At 44.9% G+C, this 23,355-nt stretch overlaps 1 protein-coding gene across 9 annotated transcripts; it reads left to right on the forward strand.

Moving 5' to 3' along the window:
• Positions 1-179: 179 nt before the first annotated feature.
• LOC105278927 (rho-related BTB domain-containing protein 1) lies at positions 180-23,211 on the forward strand. 9 transcript variants are annotated; one of them, XM_011338384.3, is made up of 16 exons: positions 3,842-4,775; positions 4,916-5,454; positions 11,270-11,641; positions 11,945-12,048; positions 12,107-12,304; positions 13,139-13,346; positions 13,539-13,781; positions 13,861-13,946; positions 14,383-14,509; positions 14,587-14,721; positions 15,221-15,244; positions 16,016-16,169; positions 16,257-16,387; positions 16,535-16,777; positions 16,906-17,054; positions 17,256-23,211. In XM_011338384.3, exons 3-16 carry the CDS (start codon positions 11,462-11,464, stop codon positions 17,494-17,496), a joined length of 2,223 nt encoding a protein of 740 aa, XP_011336686.1. In that variant the 5' UTR covers positions 3,842-4,775; positions 4,916-5,454; positions 11,270-11,461; the 3' UTR covers positions 17,497-23,211. The 9 variants fall into 9 exon arrangements, 8 of the variants coding, with proteins under 8 accessions (XP_011336689.1, XP_011336688.1, XP_011336691.1 ...); XM_011338385.3 differs by having other exon boundaries at positions 4,916-5,196; XM_011338387.3 differs by lacking the exons at positions 3,842-4,775; positions 4,916-5,454 and adding an exon at positions 180-268.
• The last annotated feature ends 144 nt before the right edge of the window (positions 23,212-23,355 follow it).

Below are 23,355 nucleotides of genomic sequence, written 5' to 3' on the forward strand. Positions count from 1 at the left end.
AATGAGCCGCGTGTTTGTTTCCCGTCGTTGCAGAGTCAACGCATTTAAGGCGCCGGCTCCAACGTCGCGATTTCAGTTGCAGCTGATATTCCCAAGCGAGGGAATCCCGCGCGGCCTGGCTCGGCGTGAAGAGAAAAACAAAAGAACATAAGAGAGAGAGAGAGAGAGAGGGAGGGAGAAAGAGGATACACCAACTTGAGGCTACGTGGGTGGATGCTGCACGTTGCATTTGATTGCCCCACGGAGTGTTTGTCGCCGTTGCTCGTTGGTACGTGTAAGTACATAAGAGGACACGCGATCGTCATTACACGCGTGTCCGCGTAATTTCGCGTGTCCGACTTCCGGGCGGCGAGGCGCATCGCCGTTACGTAACGTGTAATTCGTGCGCCGATCGCACAGCTGCGTACGTACGTAAGTACGTGCGTGTTATGTGTCTTGTCGTCGGTATACGCACACACGCGCGCGCGCACACGACGCCGCCGTTGGCGATTAATTAATCGGTTAAATACCACCGTTCGCGCGGATGCGCACCGCGCGCAATTGCCATCGCGCGAGGCCGTCAATTTTGCAGCGGAAGGAATGATCGTCCGCACGCAGTTCGAAGAACCTGCGGAAACGTTCCCGCGCTATTAAGATCTCGCTCGCTCGGAGTAGCATCCGCGATTTCAGCGGAAACTTGAGTGACTCTTGAAGTCTCCACTTCGCGAGAAGATGATAAATTCATCGATTGTCCTACTGACGATTGTAAGATTCGATTGTTACCCCGGCGCGGAGGGTATCAGCGGTGGTGCACGTGACGATTGCGATTGATCCCGTTTGCGTCGCAGCGGGTTGTAATTGAGCGCGAGTTTCCGCGTCAATCAATCGGCGACCGACGTGACACGCGCTTACGCACGTCGCCGTTAAATTGCTGAAACCTCACAAGAACGTTTTATTGTCCGGCTATTATGCATCCGCGAGCGTGACCGCCGTGACAATTAACGGGGTGGCTGGGACGGGTGGTGGCGGGCACCGCGCGCACAAACCCCGCTCTGCCGCACGCCACAGTGCGGCGGCAGCAAGGTGGATTGATTTTTCGCCCCCTGACGTCACGACGAATCCAGCATGCGCATGATGGTTAAACGCGGCGCCGATATCGGCACCGGTGCACGCTCCCGTGTTGCCTGCTGTACCAAATGGGGATGAAATTTGTTGCTTTACGCTTTGTTGCTTCGTGAGGACCGAAACCTGTCGTCCATTGGCAGCAAACAGTATTTGTTTTGCATCGTGTCTCTAATTAGTATTGAAGAAGACGATGCTGGCGATATATCGCGAGACAAATCAGCAATCTGCCTCATTGCGGTCGATCAGTTTGATCGTTTAAGAAATGGGGATAATTGATGCTTAACCCTTTGCCTGTAAACGTTTTTATGGCACCTTTATCCTGTAAACGGGGGTCATTTACGTCCACCTCATTACAAAATAGGTTAAACTGTTTTAAAAAATCTGAAACAATTCGTATAGTTATATTGACTCTTCTATTTTGTAAATCAATCGGAAAACCAAGTAAAAAATAGTTTGTTTAAACAATGTGTTTATGTAAACAAAGTAAAACACGGAAAACGTACTATTTTGTTTAAAAAATTATAATTTGGGGACAAATTATCGAAATAAAAAAAATCAAACGGGAAATTAAAGCGTAAGGATAATACTTTCAATAAAAAAATATTGCAATATGGCACAATAAAAAAAAGCTTAATTTTTGAGCATGAAAAAAGCATTTTTAAAACATTTGTTTAAGCATGCAAATACAAGTATTTTACAAGAAAATCAATACTTTTTTATTTTAATGTTATTTTATTCACAAAAATAGTTTGAGTAAAAAATATTTACATATAAAAATTGTTGATATGAGAAAAAATAATTATTAAAATAATTATGTTTTACTGCTAAAAAGTGTACTTACACTAAAGATTTTGTCTTGAAACTTATTTTCTAATAATATATATTACAAATCTTTATAAAAAATGTAAAAAGAGTTGATGAAAAAGTCACTCACCTACACACTTGGTATACGTTAACTGTAAACGAGGGTCGTTTACGTCCAGACGCAATTCGAACTGCTTGCTATACTGGCTGTATGTGGACTAAGCTTACTAAACTTGGGGAGTGTGTACACTTTCTGGATACAATTTTACACGACATAGTCCAAGGCGGCTCCCTTCCTCCGTTTTTAAGGTATCGAAGATAGTCGCTTTCGGCCGGACACAAACGACCCCCGTTTACAGGCAAAGGGTTAATATTTGCATATAAAGAAAGCAGTGGCATATTTATATAATCGAGTAGAATCTATTTAAAACGATACGTATTTATATCTTCTTCTATATTTTTTGTAATTGATCTCAAGATTTATGTCGATCGATACTATATCGCTGACGTAGAAATCGTTTTTCAATATTAATTAGCAATTACGCGCCACTTGAATTTTCCAAGAAGTTAACGTGAAATTGAAAAAAAAGATTGATATACATTATGTAAACAACTAACAATACTACATGCATATGTCTCTGTGTGTGTATGCAAAAAATGAGAATGATTAGATGAATGATTATACCGGAAACAAATGCCAGCTTATCGTTCCATTTGAGCTCGATGGGACTGTTCGGAGATCCATCCAGCAAATTTCATTGACGGTGATCAAACCCTTTAAGTGTGATTAACAGCTATTGGCTGTTACCGACAAGTAATAGATATAGAACGGTCATATAACAGTGGGGAAGGGAGAGGAGGAGTCTGACGCATGCAGAATACATAGCGCGGCGAATCCCAATATGAGTGTTCGAGGCCGTCTTCCACGTATCTCCTTTTTTTACGAAAAAGCAACTATGCAGGGAAGAGCAGAGCTAGCAGTAAATGCGGCATTACCAGAACCATTTATTTGATTACAAAGCAATTTCCAAGAGAAACGGAACAAATGAAGAGCAACGAGCAATAAAGAGCAATGAAGAGGATCCAAAGATTATCGTGGAAGAGGACAAGTTTAACGAGAAGAACTCGCTTATGGAAATGAACGAGAGGCGTCATCGTGAACTCGAAGGGACAAGCGAGAGGGGCAGGACGCATTTATAAAATATAACATTAACCATGCTGGTTCGGCGGGACGGGCAAGGGCGGAGAAAGGGCGAAGCGGGCAACGAGAGCGGGCGCACGGGTGGTTGAGGCTCGGGGGCGCGGAGGAGCGTCGGGGTCACGGCGGGTTCATTCAGCGGCGTGCAGTTGGCCGGGTCGGACCCGTCTTGTCAACCGTCGTCGTGTCTCTCCCCGTCTCTTTCTTTTTTCTCCTTTGCGATTGTACCGCACCCGCTCTGTTCTCTCTCTCCGTCCACCGGCGCGGCGCGACGTGCGCGCTGGGAGGGACAGAGAGAAGCACCCCCCCATTCTCCCTACTACCCTGAACCTACCACATACGTTTCCCTCATTGTGCATATCGTCCCCGTCGCTCCTGCCGACGGCCACCGGGGCAGCATCGAGCGAGACACCCGTCGACGACGACGTCGACGACGACCACGGCGACCGATATTTCCGTCTCACCCCTTGCGATCTGGCGACTGAGCCTGATACCAACGCCGCCGAGGTCTGTTCACGGTTGTTCACGGCGCAGTACTCCACGTGTCACGAGGTACGAGACACGTGCTCGTGACGATGGCACCACGTCCGTGCATCCTCGTTGCCCACCTGGCCGAGGCACGAAGGTAGCGCGCGGTGGCGACAACGTCAGCACCAGGCGCGGCGGTGGTGGCGGCGACGGCTTCGATCGACTGGCAGACCTCGTAAACGGAGGTAGGTCAACTCGAACTGGCGCTCGGGCGGCCAGTCGTTGACAGGTGGTGCGCGGGTTAGCTCGACGCGCGCGAGAGAGTACGAATTTTCCCTGGTCAACGTAGCCGCGCCTGTCACCGCGAGCGGAGACTCGCGTGTGTCGATTCGAGCGGATCCTCGGGCCGTCGGTGCGCAGACCTCGTGGCTCGTGCGTGCGAGACAGCAGGGGTGGCGAGAGAATCATACCGGAGAGACGGACTGGGAGAGGGTAGGGATCGTAGAGGGGTGGATGATGCGTTGCGAGGCCGACTTAAAGGGATGAAAGTGGCACGATCCTGACCGTGACGATTAATCGCGATCGCGCCAGATCGGGGAACCTTGCAGAACGAACGCGGGAGCGAATCGTGAAGCTCCGCTCGGTGAAGCTCCGCGGCGCGTGGCCTCCGTCCGGAAACGGGAGCGAGGTCGTCGGGAGCGACCGGGAGAATCCTCATCCGCGAGGGATCCGCGAGTTCACCGAGACAGGGTCGGGGGAGACGATCAAGCGCGCCGTTGATCGAGGTCAGGTCAGGCGCGCAGGTCAGAGGTCCGATCCAGAGTACGGTCCCGCTCCGGAGTACGCGGGCGCTTCCTTCCTCCGGCCGTCTCGGTGGAATGCCCCTCCTCGCTCGCTCGCCCTGCCAGGACGTCAGCTGGAACTTGCGTGGAACGTCCTGGTTGCGCGATGTGCCGCCGCTGCAGCTTCTAGTCCGTCGCCGCGCTCCGATAGACGACGGCGGCCGAAGACGGCAGAGACGCAGCAGCGCCGATAGCTAGGCGATCTCCTCGTCGTCTCGCGATTCGCGACGTGGTGCAGTCTGCTCCTGTCCCCGGCTCTGCTCCCCTTGGAAGGAGAGAAAGCACCTGCCCTCGCCGCAGGAAAGGGAAACGTTCGCCCGAATACGCCCCATCGCCAACAGGCGGGAGAGTGCACGCGGGTAATTTTTCGTGCGTCGACTGCGTGTGGGCTTTGCCTCCTCTCGTTTCTCTTTCTCTCTCTCTCTCTCTCTCTCTGTCTCTCTTTGGCTACGCAGTCGAGATTGTTACATATATATATATACGTGCATATTGCCCCCAGAGTATACACACACATACATATATACATCTTTCGCCTTACTCGTGCTACCTCGCCAATCTCGTCGCGTGTACTCGCGTAGCATGCGTCAGCGTCAGCCGGAGTGAGCGAACCGGCGTGCGACTGTCATCGCGAGAGCGGAGTCCCATTCGCAGTGCGGTTCTCGTGCAATTTCGCCGGTGTCGAGCTGCGGTGTCCCACGAGCGATCGTCGAGCCGAGAGTGCACGTCGCGGGACAGAGACGTCAGCGGTGTCGAGAGACGCATCACGTAAATTGATCACGAGTAAGTCCACCGCGCCTCGTCGCCAGAACGGCAGTCGACGTCGACGTCGACGTCCGAGTCGTCATCATTGTTCTTTCGTGGTATCATCGCGGATTGTCGCGATCGCCCCAGCCGGAGATAGTGATTTTTCCGAGAGGCTCCATCGCGGGATGCTGCCTCTCTTCGCGCTTCTCTGCTGCGACACGCCGTTTCGAGAAAAAGCAGACGATGGTCATGAAGCAAAGCGAGCTTTGCTGCGAGTTGCTGCGCTCGGTGTCGGTACGTTTTATCATCGCGTGGCTGTTGACTATCATTCCACCTATTTATCCATCTCTCTCTCTCTCTCTCTGCTTCTACTTCTCTCTTTCTCTCTTGTTATCTCTGTCCTCCCCTCTCTTTTCTTTCTCTATCTGTCCTTCTCCGTCTACCTCCCGGTCTCGCTTTGAACTTATATAAGAGAGCACTGTCTGCAGTACGAGTACGAGCGTCCGCGCCGCGATCCAGAGGCGAGCCTCGTCCTCGCAGCACCCTGGCCTTGCGGATGTTGATGCCTGGCTCGCGGCTGGCATTAATATCGACGCAACGTACGTACACATTATGCGTACCTGCACCACGCGTTCTATAGCGTACACAACGCATCATCGACGCGTACCTCACGCACACACGCGGTCCGGTTGTTGAGTGAGTTACCACCTCCTGCCTCTCGCTGTCGCGAGTGGTCAATATATTCCCGTCGCGGCATTATGCTCGTTGTCGCTCCGGTAACTCCATCGCACTCTCACAATGCTCTTGCACATTGTAGATCTATCCTCATCGTTATCCCTCCCCCTCCCCCTTCCCCCGGAACGCACGCGCTTGAATCTACATATCAAGCGCGCCTTTCCGGTCTACATGCTCGCGAGGTCACGATTGGCAGCTTCTTCGGCAGCGAGCATCCACGAGGAACGCGCAGGGTGCCGATGGCCAGAGATCGGAACTCGACCGTCGACCCAAAGCCGCGCGGCATAGTTAAAGATTGATTTATCTCTGTCCACCCTCGGAACGTTGTCGTGTCGCTCATTGGCGTTGCGTGGTGTCGCAATCATTCGCCCTAACAACCGCGTCGATTGCCGCCGCCTGTGTCGTGATATTTAAGCGGCGCGTGCCGTTAACGCTTGATGCTATCGTTGCGCCTCGAACTCCGATAGCGGTTTCTGATACTGGAAACTGCGACAATCACGAAAGCGATAGCGAGGAGCGAGACCAGCTCAAAGCGGAAACGCGGGAAAGACAGATAGAGGCATCGCGTTAGCATCGACAGATACACTTGACGCGATGCGACGGGCATTTCCGGCGGCGATATGAAACGTGACTCCGGTTCCGCTTCGCCGTGCTTCGTGTACTGTTCATGAAGGAGGCGGGTCTTCTCGTGACCGCGCGTGCTCTTGCAGCACGATGCGACGTGATTGCACACTCGCGCGAGTCCACGCCGCAGTTTCGCGATTAGCCGCTGAAAGAGGTCGGCAATAAGAACACCGTTTACTTAATTAATGCGGCCGACGAACGGACGGACGGACGGACAGATAGATAGATGGACTGATGGACGCTCGGCCGTTGCGCGGCTCGTTGACCCCGCGTGCAATTCTTGGACTTGGACGGCCCTTCGCCCGGATTGATTTGCACCGCTCGGCACGACGGCTTCGACTCGAGAGACGAAGGAGGCGAAGAAGACGACCAATAACGACGGGATCGAATCGAGTGAACTGCTCTTCGGAGACGCATAATGGAGAAACGCGCGGAGGGTAGCAGTACGTTGAACCTCGTACCGCCGCCTATTCGACCTTTTTTTTTCTCCTGGCGATAACGACGACGGCGACGGCGACGGCGGCGGTCCTCTTCTACTTGCTCGCTTGTGGCTGACCTCCCCGTGACCCGCGTTCTGCAATGCGTCAGCAACGATGTCTACGCGTCGCAATGCACGGCTTCTACCGCTGCCGCGGCGTATCTACACAGCTCGCTCTCGCAGCACGTTCTACATCCGTTCTACGTCTGTCCTTCTCGCTCTCTCGATCTATGTCTCTGTCTCTTTCTCTCTCTCTCTCTCTCTCTCTCTCTCTCTCTCTCTCTCTCTCCCGACCGCGGCACATTAGGGTACATTAGACGTTATATATGCCTCAGCATTTACCAGATGCATTCTCTAGAAGCGTACTCAGATAATCACGTGTCATGATTGTCCGTGGAGGAGGCTACGTCAAACAATGACTGACAGCTGGCAGTTTACGTGTGTCAATATGAATAATGCTACACGCATGTCAGGATACATGCGTGTTGGTACGACAGGCAGAATTTCACGGTGAAGAAATTGATAAAGAATATTATATAGAGGAGTTATGTACATGTAAATACAAAATCCTGACTTTTCATTTAAGATAAAAATTATTTTTTCACGCGGAATTTTTGTAAGAAAAGTTTTGTAAAATGTAAAAAAAAATTTAGTATATATATGTTAAACATTTTATGATACAGAAAAGTTTGTATTGAAACGGAGTTCTCAGCAATCTAAACTGATTACAAAAGTCGATTTTAATTTGCAAATTGACGATTCATAATAGAGCGGAAGGAGCTGTCTATGCACCGCGTATTATCTTGACTTCACGAGCCGAGCGGTTCGAATCGTAATACGGCTCGTAATATGCCGGATTACACACGGAAAGTGCAGTACTAACAACCCCGATGGGAGAAATTTCCATTCGATTGGATCCTAAAATATCGCTCGCCACGGCAAATTGCACATTTGGTCGTCATCTATTTATCCATTTAATATGCCGTTATAGCTCGGCATAAGTCGTTCGACAAGGGAAACGATTATGCTCACAGATCGTGCGATATCTAAAAATACGAGGTCAGATTGACATGCGAAGCAAGTTGTACTAATTATCCCGCAGTGTTCGATCGATATTTTTACATAGGAGAGCTTTTGCTGAGCGATACGAGACCAGATACGAGGCGAACACGAGTATATACACACACACAAGTGCGCGCGCGCGCTCCATCCCCAATTCGTTTTCATCGATACGTTCTACAGCGCAGCCGATTTTCTGAATGAACAGCGGGGTTGGCGAGGGCTCACTGCAAATTCTATTTCATGAAAGTAGGTCTCGTCCAAAGACACTTCCCGGAAAACGTCAGCGAAACAAGCGGACTATTATTGAGCGACGAGGCTTTCGATTTTCGCGTCGTGACTCAGTGAATATTGCGCTTTGCATACCCCGAGTGGTTGTCACCCAGCATTATCGACATGTTTCCTCTAGACGCACAGCATTATCGTAACAAGCGGATATTATAACATTATATCCACCGTGTCGACTGATGTAGCGCACGTTACCTTGGGGCCTGACACGAGAAAGTCGCGGGAAACTAATTCAACTTTTCTTACTACGTAGCTCTTGCTTGTCTACCGTGTTTGACAACACCACGTCTGCGGCCGCACTGATCGAACCGGATAAATTGCTGATAGTCGAAGAAGATTGCAAATAAATGAGATTTTACTTTGATTATTTAATTAATAAAATCTGTATTCTGTATATCTACTTGTCCCACGTGCTTCTTTATTATCGATATCATTCGATTGATAGTAATGATTTATAAAAGAATAGTATTGTAAATGCTAGAGACTCTACTATAGATCGCAAATGGGTACGAATTCAGAGACTAAATGTCTCGACAGACTTCAAATTGATCGTTATTCGAGTTTACGCGTTCCTCAGTTCTCGGGCAAATCGAACGGCATTTAATATTGAATTCAGACTTCACCTAACGTCAACTGAATATTTAAGCAATATATATGTATGTACATGTATAATATACATGTCTATCTTTCGATGTGCATGTTAGCACGTGCAGAGCGTGTTCTCAATGGTTCATCCAAACGTACATACATATACAGGGTGTCCCGGGTTTTAACCGACAAACTGCGGGAGCATATTCTACTAGTGGAAATAAGAAAAAATTCTTATATCGAGTTTGCTTAGAAATGCTTTATTACAAAGTTATAAACCAATATTGAAAAGAAATATGAGATAAGTAACAACGGAACATAGTGTAGAATTTGGAAGGTCGAAGATGTTTATGTTACGTGTATTCACATGTATTCATGTTCACTATGTTCAAACGATTCAGTATGATTGTTACTTTCACAACAGTAGCTGTTAGATTTCAATCGTCGTGTGAACTAGCAATTACTATCAGAATGCTAAAAGTGTTTTCAAATGAGGAATACACTGATATTCATTTCGTGTATGGGCTCATAATAATCCACATACTACCAGAAAAAGAAACTTTCAACACGAATTTCGATGTAATGTTTGGATGGGTATGCTTCATGACCGGCTTATTGGTCCGTTCTTTTTACCTGACCGATTGAATGGAGAATCTTTTCGAAGATTCCTATCAAACGATTTACCAATTTTGATGGAAAATGTGTCACTGCAGTTTCGCCAAAACAGCTGGATACAGTTAGACGGTTGTCCATCGCACTATGCTAGACAAGTTAGAAACTGGTTAGATGAACATTATGCTCATAGGTAGATTGGTCGAGGAGGACCGGTTTTCTGGCCTCCAAGATCGCCCGATTTAACGCCTCTTGATTTTTATGTATGGGGAACTTTAAAAAATACAGTTTACAGTACAGAAGTAATCTCGCTTGAAGATTTAAAGCAACGAATTACTAATTCAGTTACTGAGATGCAACAAAATTTTCAGGAATGTCGTACTATAACAAATTCTGTACTACGTCGATGTCTAGCTTGTATCGATGTGCAAGGACAACATTTTGAAATGCGTCACTAAATCATTGCGTACATAATTTTTATTTTTGTGAAAAAATCCGTTGTTACTTATCTCATATTTCTTTTCAATATTGGTTTATAACTTTGTAATAAAGCATTTCTAAGCAAACTCGATATAAGAATTTTTTCTTATTTCCACTAGTAGAATATACTCCCGCAGTTTGTCGGTTAAAACCCGGGACACCCTGTATATACATCTGAATGTAGTGATAAACGATCAATTTATTTTGCGCAGAGACCGAAGCTAGGGAAGCGCGAAGTAAAAGTCAACGAGAAGTTGAATGGAAATTCATGGCGAGTTTTAGCGTAGCGTACTGCTAGCCGAAGAGAATGAAGTTCATCGAGCGACGACGACTTTGAGAATGAATCAGCCGGGAGTGCTATAAGCTCGCGAGTTCGTTCAGGGTTAAGGTAATATGGGACTGTGCTTGAGGTTGCGAAGGTTTCATTCTAAATATAGAATGCGCTTTGTAGGGTCAAATCAATAGATACATCATGTATATATCTGGAATGCCTAAACGTTTCGTAGATTCTCATTCCCCGAGGGCCTGCCTAAAATACGCACACACCGACGCGTTTTTCGTGAATACGTACAATCCTGCAATCTCTATAATTGGTGAAGTTATCATTTGAGTTTGACGTGACGGATAATGCCCGCAATTGTACCTTATTTTCGGCACGAATATGACTTCCTCTCCCTCTCCTCCACCTTCGATCGCGCCCCGTAATATGATCGGGGATACGTCAGACTCGAGGGAGAGTCTCGATTATGCGTTAAGATGTTTTTTTGATGGAACATATTGAGACGGCTATCTAGTTATTCTATACGATCAATCTTTAATTGAACTCCATTCGTAACAATTATGAATTATTCATATTATTGTCTTATATCTGTCCTCCAAATTGTTGGATAAGCTCTGCGTCAAGTGACTATAATAACGGCTAAATAATTCATATAACACAAACGCGATATGAATAGCAGCTAATCGTACATCGGTATACTTAAAGTATATTTAACACTAAACAATAACTATAGCAACGTAGCATTCTCGCGTATTTTCTACATCTTAAGCTTGTCCAGTAAAGAGCTTTATTATCGCGATTTGCTCAAAGAAAGTTAGAGGGAGAGGGAAGAAGAACGTGTGTCACTCTCAGTTACGGAAGAGCGGAACATTATCAGATCGGTTCGCGTTATCGCTCTCGAGAGTACAGAAATCTGTCAAGTAGATAAACATCCATTGTGCATTGACGTATCGCTTCCCTGTTAGTTTTAGCACATATCTTATCAGCGGCAAGCTCGAGGACGTCGTGTTCCAGTCCGGGTGTCGGATGTGGTGCACGCACTTGGTGGCTGCGGAAACGACAGCGGTAGCATCATCCGCGCCGGGGATAGCGATCGAGAACTCGAGCGATCTGGCAGGTGAGAGGGCATATTGCATGAAAAGGGGTGACTGCCGGTGATGGACAATGAGCAACCGCACCAGGAACTGGTCAAGTGCGTGGTCGTGGGCGACACGGCAGTCGGAAAGACCAGACTGATCTGCGCCAGGGCCTGCAACAAGCACGTGTCACTGTCGCAGCTCCTGACCACACACGTGCCCACAGTCTGGGCTATCGACCAGTATCGGATTTACAAAGATGTGAGTTCACGCTCAATTACGTCTCTGCGTACCATTTTCTGCATTCCTTCGCGATCTCGCTTAACGCTTCGTTGTATAATTGTCAATTATCAATTTAAATCAAAGACTTGTTTCATGTTGTGGTAGACAATGTGACTTATGTACTTTAGAAATTACCAGAAAATTTAGGATTATTTTTAATGTTGTCGATTATGGCATCTCTTTTTTTTCTATGACCGAGAAGCTTTATTAATAGCTTCTCCTTTAGAGTGTTCTTGAATAACGTGATGTAATATGTTATTGTGTCATTCATACACGTGTCAGGTGTTGGAACGATCATGGGAGGTAGTAGACAACGTAAATGTGTCGCTACGTCTCTGGGACACATTCGGCGATCACGAGAAGGATCGACGTTTCGCATACGGCAGGTAAGATCGGTCATCGGTATTTTACGCGAAGCGGTATTAATCAAATGGGTCTCGTCAGGTCCGACGTCGTGTTACTATGCTTCTCCATAACCAACCCCGTTTCCTTGCGAAACTGCAAGGTAATGTGGTATCCCGAGATAAGGAGGTTCTGCCCGCAGACACCAGTCCTGTTGGTCGGATGCAAAAACGATCTGCGGTACATGTATCGGGACGAGACTTATCTCAGTTACTTCCGCGACCGCAGTCCTTTTGTAAGGTGAGTTGTTTCTTTCTGCAAGAGATGTGTGTTAAATTAAAAATCGAAAAATCAAAATGTCTCGAAATAATAGTCTTCTAAACGGTAGAACTTCAATTTTTTAATCTTTTAATTTAACTTCAACATTTTTAATCTTTTTAAGTTTCTGATTTTTTCAAGTCTCAAGATTTATTGGTCTCCATTTCTTTCTGAGCGCAACGAAAAATTAGAAAACTCGATGAAAACAATAAATTAGTTACTTCAGTGGACTAGAGTCTTTCTTTGGACACACGAAATTTCTGGGTAGGCTCAAAGCTGACTTTTTAGTTTCGTATGAAACCCATTCAATCGCATCGATGCTCCTTCAACGATAGCTAGAGTTTACCGAAGTGTACCAAAGTATTGATTTCAGCGAGTCTTCGCAAGTTCCTCAAGAGTTACCGGAATTTTCTCTTTCGCCGGCAAAAAATATTCATTATGACGAGCTTATGCGACATCGCGGTATATGAAATTTATGACGGCACTGCGAGATCGATTGAAAAGCTTAAAATTTCCGATGGTCGAGTAATCGGGTCGAGCCAAAATTAACCGCGCTTTGACATACGGCGATTACTCCCTCGGGAGAGAGCCTTCAGAAGTTCCTCGTGGCTTTCAGCGAGCCTTTCTCTTATATAACTGTGTAGCAGGATGACTTCATTTCTATTCTACACCTATCTTGTTAATAACGTTTGTTAAATTATGTGACGTGTTATGACAATTATCAATATAATACTTACTATGATCGTCTTTATTATTTAATTTTTTAATATTAGCTAAAATTAATTTTTTTTAATTAAATTCTCGTTATTCTTACAGGGCTACGAGAAAGAGCGACCTGGTGATGCCGGATCAGGCGCGGGCGGTGGCGCGAGAGCTTGGCGTGTGCTATTACGAGACAAGCGTTTTCACTTATTACGGTGTAAACGAGGTGTTTGAAAATTCGATACGCGCCGCCTTGATCGCACGTCGCCAACAACGCTTCTGGATGACGAATTTGAAAAGGGTGCAAAGACCTCTCTTGCAGGTAACAATACGTACGACACTGCGTAATAAACTGATTTTGTTGTGAGAAATTTCCTAACATATTGTTCTCAAAATGTGCAATCGTTTTAAACATTTTGCATTTAAAAAGATAAATTTCACTTTCTCATTAAATTTAACAAAGGCTTGACTCGTTTTCCTCGCGATAACAAATTATAACGGTTTCGTTCAACAGGCGCCATTCTGTCCACCGAAACCGGTACCGCCGGAAGTGTGCCTGGCTGCGAGTACCTATGAGGAGAACATGAAGAGTCTATGGACCAGGCCGGTCCACACGGACGTCACTCTGATCGCCGGCAATTGCACGTTCTTGGCTCACCGGTGCTTGCTCGCCGCTGCGTCGCCCACGTTCCATCGGCTGTTCTCAGTGGAACTCGCCCATGAACTGACGCCACGTAGCTCCAGCGAGTCCAGCATGGTATATGCCAGCTCTATCAGGTTCGGAGGTAGTAACAGGATAACACAATAACACATGTTTCCCTTACTGTCTGGTCAAGGTGAGCACTTTCGGAGAGGCCACCGTCGGTGACTTCAACGACGATACCGAGTGCCTAATTCGTATCGATCAAAGCAAACCCGCAAAGTGAGTTGATCCTTCCTCTCGTATGTTTACTCCTGCATCAGTTAACTCTTTATTTGGCAAGTCGCAGCTAACACGAGACACCATCTAACGTCACCGTTGCAGATCAAAGCACTAACGCATTTAAGTGTCGCTTGGGATTGCCTTTAACGAGGGTGAAGTGGTACGTGCTATTAATACGCTTTCGTCATACGTAAACCCTGTCCACAACACAGTAATTGTTGCTTGGGAGTATTATTGCCAAATAAAGAGTTAAGTGCAGCCCCCCTTCTTAGCCTTTGCACGGTCTTTTTCAATGTCGGCACTTATTCCACTTGTAGTAGCGACGGAACGGAGTTTGCGTTATTTGCGTTATACTAAAAAGCGTTTGTACATATTTCTTATCTCTCGACGGAGCGACATACTCGGCGAAGACAAACCAAGTCGTATACGTTTGCAGAGTCTGGGAACAACTTAAGCGACGATCGAGTTTTCAAGTACTGCCGACGATGGATAATCAGAGGAAGACTAACGGCGCGACCAGAGAGCTGAATCATCCTGCCTTCCAAAATATTCGTATATGTCTGGTGAGTATTTTTTATCAGAAGCGAGATCGTTGACGCGGATGAATCACGATTGATACACTTGGAACACCTGTTTGTAGACTGAGAACGCGAACGGGGTGCAGCAGCCGATGACGGTGGTCACGCTGTCGAAGCTGATCACGCCACAGGCGATGCAGCAGTGTTTGCAATTCATTTACACGGGCAGCTTGGATAAACGGTATCACGATCTGCAAGTACGTTGGGTCGGTAGAAATTGTCATAAGAGGAGAGGTACAATACATTCGAGAACGTAAGGAGACTCCCTCGTTTCTTTGCCACGGAAGATACACGCGCAAGAAAGCGGAACGGTAAAAGCCATCGGTGAATCGAATGGCAATTGGATGGAGAGTGATCCATCTCGTAGGCTTATGAGATTTAGGTAGAATTTCAGCGAGTAGTTATAATACGTCTTCCAGTTTGCGCGACTAGACCTTTCGATCATTCAGTATATATTAATATGGTAACAATATATATATATATACCGTGCGAATATATATTTCCTTTCGAGATTTCGTAAAGTACTGAGAAATCGCGATCAGTTGCGAGTACTCCTGACATTACCGCGTTTCTTTTCTCTTTTGTTCTGTGATAAGCCACAGTGTGATACATGTATGATCTTCCCTTAAGAGCGCGAGCTAAAAATCGCAAGTTGTTGCAGAGTATACAGTAACTAACGCGGATCTATTCTTTCAGACAGCTCCTATCGGGCTTCTACTGGTTAGTACAAAGCGAAATGCGTTTGAAAATTTGGCAGTCGCATCAATACATACGTACACGTTACATGCGCACGCACGCACGCACATAGTAGCCTCATCTAGCTCTGATCTGTCCCGCGACTTCAAAGACTTCAATTGTCAAATCATGTGTCATCATACGAGCATGCACTTTTCTAACTGCGACTTGTGTGACTTCTTCTAGAACAAGATCGATGCACTCACGATAATTAGTCGTTCATTTCTCCGCTATGAAATGTCGAAATTAAACTGAGATACTAAAAACAATTATTAACTCAAATCAATGTCAAGAGAGCCGTTAAAATCTGTCTAATTGCGTCCAAACTTGTTTATGTATCTCAAAAACTCTTAACTCGCGTTCTCCGCAGAAACGTCTTTATCTGTTTACAACATTGTTCAATTTGTCGAATGATCACGTCAATCTTCAGTGTTTAGTTAATAGGCCATGCTCATTAAGCTTATAGTTCGTGAATCATCGCTACCGTAGTGTCCGTTCAACTGTTGGCATCATCGAACGGGGAGATCCTTGAGGGAACGACGCACGATCGATCTCGGTCGAGATTGTGGAGTTGCATGGATAACGCTTCCAATCGTTCTCATCGACATACTAGAATCATTGCCTAAGTAGGATAGGACCTCTAGCGCGGCCCGGAAGCGGTCAGATCTTTTTTTTTCTGTCGATCATTCTACGTTTTGAACAAAAGTCGCGCGACAATGCACTCGGGTAACCCCGTGATTTTGCTTGCCCTTGCAGGAGATCAGGCAAGCAGCCGAATTCCTCGAGTTACCACAGTTACTCATGGTACTTGGTAGCATACAGACGCGGGAGCAGTTCGTCAATAGCGATCTCAATAACCGGTGGAAGCAGGTAATCAGGCAGCGGCTGGAGGACATTTGTCTGGAGCAAGGTGGGTCCATCGATCGTCATTAAAGTAATGAGGTGCGATGAGGTGAGCATTGCGAACTCTCGATCGTAATTTCGATGGCATGTTCAGGTCTGTTCGCCGACGTGATGTTCGAACTGGACGATGGCAGCGTACCGGCACACAAAGCGATTCTCACTGCCCGATGCGACGTGATGAAAGCCATGTTCTCCGGCGATTTTCGCGAAAGCAGCGCAAAAGTCGTAAGTGTGTTTTGTCATTCCTATAATTCTCGATTTTAATTTGTTAGAGACGGCTGCAGTTCAATGTAATTTAACACAAACTAGTTTATATTGCAATATGATTCGTGAACTATTGATACATTAATATTTGATACATTTCAACAATAGATAGTCTTTCCTGGGGTACGGGAGTACACATTCCACAAGTTGCTTTGCTACCTTTACACTGACGAGGTGCCGGCAATTTCTTCGGCCAGATGTCTGAATCTGCTGGAACTGGCCAACAGGCTCTGTCTTCAACGATTGGTGAATCTAGTCGAGAGCAGAGTGATCGAGGATCTTGAGCGGCTTTCGCAAAACGAAGGGAAAGAGGCCATCGAAAACTGCCTGAGGCTGTTGGAGCCGTGCAAGGTCGGTTTCCTTCACGGTTTCGTTCGCATCAACCTATATTTCTCTATCAATTAAAATATCATAAATTATTATCAACGATATATCATGAAACGATAGCAACCCGTTAAACACTCGATTACGATTTACAGCTGCATAATGCTGATCAGCTGGCCGATTGGTGCATGAATCATCTTTGCGTAAACTATAATAAGCTGTGCAAAATGTCACCTCGCAACGTGCGATTGCTTCATCCGGAGAACCAGGAATATCTGAACGAGCACCGATGGCCACCAGTCTGGTACGTAACGTCACGACTGTTCCTTTCACTCGATATTAAACTGCAAAATATACTGATTTTATGTACCTAACATTCTTTGTATGCTATCAATTCAAGATCAGAATTATTTTCTTTGCCATTACGTGAATAAACGACCTCGCATTATTCCAAGCTGCTTAATTGTTACGTCCGGCCTTGATAGCGTTGCGATTCGCTCGGCAGGTACTTGAAGGACTACGATTACTACCAGAAGTGTCTGGCGGAACAGGATCGCGAAAACAAGCCGACGCTGAAGCGGAACCGCAACCAGTCCGGCTGTCTGTGTTTCTCAGGCTCGAGCAAGGCCAGACGGGAGGGTAACGCCGGAAACGGCGGTGGCGCGACGTCGACGACGTCGAACGAGGCGCCCGCGGATCGGCCGCTTTTCGATGCCTCCACCGAATCCGGCGAGCAAGCCGTATGACAGGAACCAAGCGGCCTCAGCCGCTCCGTCAGATTCATCCTGGTCCTACCTGTGCTCATGGTCTTCATATGCACTATTTTTACCATTTTGATACTGCTACAGATTTATACTTAAGCGGACCGCAGACACACCCCGATGAGACTACGCGTAAACGCACGTGACACGCGTAAGTATACACGCATACACACACGCAGACACACAGAACACGCGACAGAATACGTATACGTACGAGGGAAGCACGAGGATCTACGCGTACGCACGATGTCGATGATCACGCGACGAGATCCCCCATACGGGGGATGCATCCGGCTTTAGCCCGCATCGCGGTCGAGTCTCGAGTTCTACTCCCGATCTTGCGTATGTACGTGATTTCCTTTCTTTGGTCTTTTTTCTTCTAAGGGAGCCAATCTCCGCGCCGTGCACTTTCGAAAGCGCGAAGCCAAAAGGATTCCAGATCCTCGCGAGCGTCCGCGAATTTTTCGTACATGCGGACTTTTGCGACTCGCAGCTCACAATCTTTACCTTCCGCAAGCGAGATATAGAATGAGGATTGTGAATTTTAGGGGAAGGGAGAGGGGGGGGGGAGAGGAATTTTGTACTTTCAATTATTGCGCTTTGATATCTCAAAGTGTGTACATTCAGAGACAAAATTGTGTGGATGCTGAGAAGCAAATAAAGATCGAATCACTTCTCTTCATTCAATTCGTATTTTTCCTTCTAGAAAATGCGGCGACACTCGATACGAACGAACATATCCATAAGCATAAGCAATCATTTCACGTATGTACAAAAACTGTATCTTCCCGAAACATCCCGAAGAAGTGGCAATATCTCTACGAAGAATGGGAAATTAAGGATAGATGCAAACGTATGATTTTGTTTCTCGTACATCAGAGGATATAGCGATTAGAGTCACCAATAATGCTGTTATATTTAATCATAGTTTTAAAATATATCTCCACGTGGGAAGTACGAAGTCATATCAAGACGTTAAGTAAGGAACACGAGGGAATCAGGAGACTAAAAGGGGATGAGAAAAGACGTAGAATAGAAATAGTTGCGTAGAATTCTTTAAAGTTAATCGACTCATACTCATTATACGACGAACGTGTACACGCAATATATTTACGAGCATCCAATAACGCCTGTTCATTTCTGCGAAGCAGGATCATCGATTAAATCAGGAAATTACAATAGATTCGATGCGTCCACTCATCGTTGTCCCTGATTGTATGTGTCTTCACAACAGAAATGTGTGATGTGACTATCACGAGTGCGCCGATGCATTTGTAACATGCGAATGTCGCCGCCCTTCGCTGATGCAAAGTCGTTTTATCGAGGAAGACCAGGCACGCGTATACGTTAGCGTCGATCGCGGTATGATCGTCCTTTTAATATAATTTCGTGCGTTCTCAGGGTGCGTTCCGAGTCGCGCATATGCGCGCATTTATCTATAATGAATGTTACGTATAATATATATAATGCGCGCTTCATGCGCGACTCGGAACGCACCCTCACAAAGACGAGCGACCATTATCGCGGCAATTATTGCGACAATCATCCGCGATCAACCGCTTGACAATTGCGGTAATTGTGCGCCTGCGATTTCTAATCTTTTTGCAAAACTGAAGCGTTGAGCAACGAGACGTGAATGTTGCCAGGTTTGACGCGAGAGCGCTGTACGCAAAAAAAAGTAGGAAAAAAAGAGAGAGGAGTACATACACAGCGCGTCGTCCAACATTGTCGTCCTGTCATCGATGCGTGTTAGACTGAAGAAACGAGCAATAGCTTTAGTTTGCTTTAGCGCAGCTGATAAGCGAAATATGATAAGTGAAACGCAGCGAATCTCAGCCTGCCAAAGTTCATCACCCTTTTTCGATTCAGTCAATCTGTTACTATCGATGCAGTTAAGCAAATGGATTGGCATTACACGACGATCATTGGCAACTGGCCAAACTGCTGTCCTGTGCGTCGTTTAAAATGGAAACCACTAAAGATTTTGGTGATAGACTTTGGGAAATCTGACCGATTTCACGCTGTTTTGCAACACAACAGTGTTGGGCATTTACGGATACGGTATCTAGGTAAACGACAGTTATTGACCACTTGAAATACGTACATGTCGAACTTGTCAAATGGTCGACTCGTGGTACTCGTTAGTAGTTATTACGTTTGATCACACACGATGAACGCGTAATTGTAATTTTGTAACGAATTTCGTACAAACAATGCAAAATGCAAGAGTTGCATTTTGATTGATAAACCGATGTAATTGGACTTTATATTAAGAGCGAGCAGAGGTATAAAGCAATACTTGTGTCTATATATCATGCGACATGACTCATCATGCTTCCTTCGCAGGAAGAAGCAATATGCCTCTCAGCGGAGATCAACGGAAGTCCAGAAAGTATAAACGAAAGCTCAGGCGAAATAGAAATTCAACAATCGAATAGTGGTCAGTAATTGTGAGTGCTTATTCTATATGTAGAATACTAAAACTGTCACCTTATAAGTAGCGCAAATTAATGTAAATTGTATAAGTTGATTCTCATATCTACGTGTAGCCTGAAAGCTGTTGTGAAGCTATCTGGAGGACGTCTATCTGGAGGTAGATTAAGGTACAACGTCTTAATCTATCACGGATGTTTCTGCAAATATCCCTGAAACATCTTTCAGACATTTGTGTTATTTAAGCAATAGCTTAAGTACACATAAAGTGATAGTTTAGATATTCTACGTCGCGATTATTATTTACTCGAGTACGCCCAAGACTGGTACATAGTCGTTTAAGAGACACGACGCGAGTACGTCATATCGCGTAAGTTTGTGCGTATTTGTACCCTTTATGAGGAATATGCGGCGACGAGTTTTGCCTCTCCTTCGTCCCATTCATGATTCATTCAAAATCTGCAATAACTTCATTGTTTTTTTTTATAATACAAAAATTTTTCTCGCCCGTAGCATCAAGGCGAGGCGACTTGCATCCATGAGATTGCATTTAATCGTTTGTTTCCGCGAATGGAGGGGTACCTGATCAGCACTAAATCACGTTAGCCGCGTCAACATATCGGTTATGATAATGAATTGCCGCTGCGACGAGATTATACGTCATTGTCACTGCGGCAATAATGAGATCTATCATAGACAGCGAGAGAGAAACGATTATGTTTGTAATGGACGTAATGTACCTAGTATTAGGATCTAGATAAGAGGCAAAGCTTCCTATTTTTTCGCCTAGGAGAAACATCTCGAGGAGAACTCATTTCGCGTTTCGGCCGGGACACAAACTTTACGTGGAATTCATCCGACTTAGCAGCTCTGATTGTTACAGTAGGGTCATAAAACGGAATCTCTGATGAAAACGATGCATGTACCATGTCCAAACAGGATTGATTCCGATTTAATTTTGCTGTGCAAAGCACGATTGGTGAAACTGTGAAGAGAGAAAAGCAGGAATCTCTATCTCTTTCCAAAATACCTTTCATTTTAATATCTTGTGGGTATATCAGATACTTTTTGTACATATACACACATAACACACACACATGTACACAAAAAAATGCGCTACATAGCCCGGTTATAACGCGCAGGTGATTGGATTAGCATAATATTGATACTAATAACAATATTAACGATAGTCGTAACATGTAATCGTTAAGCTAATCGGTGTTAAGATATTAACAATTTGATACTCGTTAGCTCCGATCATTCGCATAATCATCCTTGATATTTTTCACTTAATTCGGCCGTACCCGCAACCATGGAAAAAATAAAAAGAAAAATGAAAAAATGAAAGAGAAGCATATAAATTAAATTTATATTGTTACGAAACAGAGAGAAAGAGAAGGAAAGTTGAGGTGAAACGAGATGCACAAGGATTGAATGGATATGGAACGAAGAAAAAACGACGAAAGACGCTCGATATTGTATCATACAATTAATCGCCACGAGGTGATCTCGAAAATCAAGAACGAAAGATTTGGACTCTTCTCTTCAAACTGAGTCACTTTATTGAGAAATTTCTTTCTCACAATTCATTTAATTCACTCGTTTTTTTAAGCTAAAGCCGCTAATGTACGTTTTGTCATTATATAATACCACACACAGAGACATACAGACACACAGACACACACACACAAATACACATTTTACAAGTCGCGCTACTGCCCGATTTATAATGGAATTATTTTTAAGTGAGAAGAAGAATAGGATTTGATGTAGAATCGGACATGATGTTGTTGCGGTATATGTTCCGGCGAGGAGAATAACGTCCCACTTGTACGCTACGTCAATTTCGATGTCAATGTTGTCCTTCGTCACTCATGTATATACATATATGATAATATATTTAGCCGTAAGTGTATATTTTATACTGAAATTGGTAACGGTAAGATTAAGTGCCGTCATATTAATAGTGACGACTGGAAAACCAAAGGACTCGTGCGCGGTTTCCTTACATTTGTGTTTTCGTCAGAATACGAAAGAATAAAAGAAAGAAAGGAATGTTTTTTCCTCCGCAGGATGATTATTTCCTCGGCGTCATCAAAGCGGCATAAGGCCAGAAACTCAAATAATCGCAGTTGTTCTTTTAAACATAATATGTTTAATATTATTTAGTGGTCTATTTTAATTATTATTTTTTATTGATTTACATTTCCCTCTCATGTTGCTTCAACGACACCATAGGGATAAAAGTGTGATAAATCAACATAATAATTGAACATTGTGATTACATGATGAAGAAACAAGTAACATAAATTGAAAAATGTTATGTAGTCTATTTATGAATAATATGGCCCGACTAAGTGTTTAACCAGGAAATGGTTCAAATTTTTAAATCTCATTCAAAAACGAATCTCAAATCGCACTTGCATCTTTCAAAATGTGACTTAGGCCACTTTAAAATAAACGATTCGGTGAAAGTTATATCATTGATCTTCTTAAGAGTATTCTGAATTATGTTTACAAATGCACAAATGCGCTTATACATGCACTCTTTCTTCTACGATACAAAAAATAGGCCGAGAAGCCTTCGTGTACGTGACATATCTGTACTTTTATTTTGATTTTTGATCTGTAATTCATCTCGAATCTCTTTTTCCGCAACTCGATTTTTCTATTATTTTAAATTGTAATTAGTCCGTGATTTACAGATCTGCGTGTTTTGCAATCGCCCAATCAATCATGCTATGCATCTCTCATCAATCGGCATACGTTTCAATGCAAATCTACGAGGAAACACGCGTTTTTATAGCTATCGATGTAAGGAGGACAAGTATAACATTATCTATTAAATAAACGGCGTATCCCGTAACCATGAGCGAGAATTCAATTCAGCGATATCTTAAGCAACGCGGAACGCGAGACAAGGACGCGGAGAACATAGTCCGATAAGGATCGGCCGACAATCCACAATTAATTTCGCGCTTCTCTAATCGAACCGACTGCGACAATTCCTGTGTTTCGGTTCAGTTTGTCAGCGCGCGAATGCGAATCGTCGTTCTACGCTCATCTACCTTGAGGGGTGATAATAGTCTTCACGATATAACAGATATATATATAATACGTATATATACACAATACCACGCACTATTTTTGCGTACGGGCGTGATAACTATCTAGCAGGTATGACTGTGTTATTTGTACGAGTAATCTCTTTCAAGGCACGGGATGTCCTTCCACATCGTTCATGAATAAATAGATTTCTTTACAATACGCCATTGTTTCAATCAAGTATTTTACCAGACATCCTTTTAAGTTTTACTTGCACCTATCATGTTTATAAAACAATTTTCCGTCATATTAATAGTGACGACTGGAAAACCAAAGGATTCGTACGCGATTTCCTTAAATTAAATT

This window comes from Ooceraea biroi, chromosome 2 (genome assembly GCF_003672135.1).
Source record: "Ooceraea biroi isolate clonal line C1 chromosome 2, Obir_v5.4, whole genome shotgun sequence".
Lineage (NCBI taxonomy): Eukaryota > Metazoa > Arthropoda > Insecta > Hymenoptera > Formicidae > Ooceraea > Ooceraea biroi.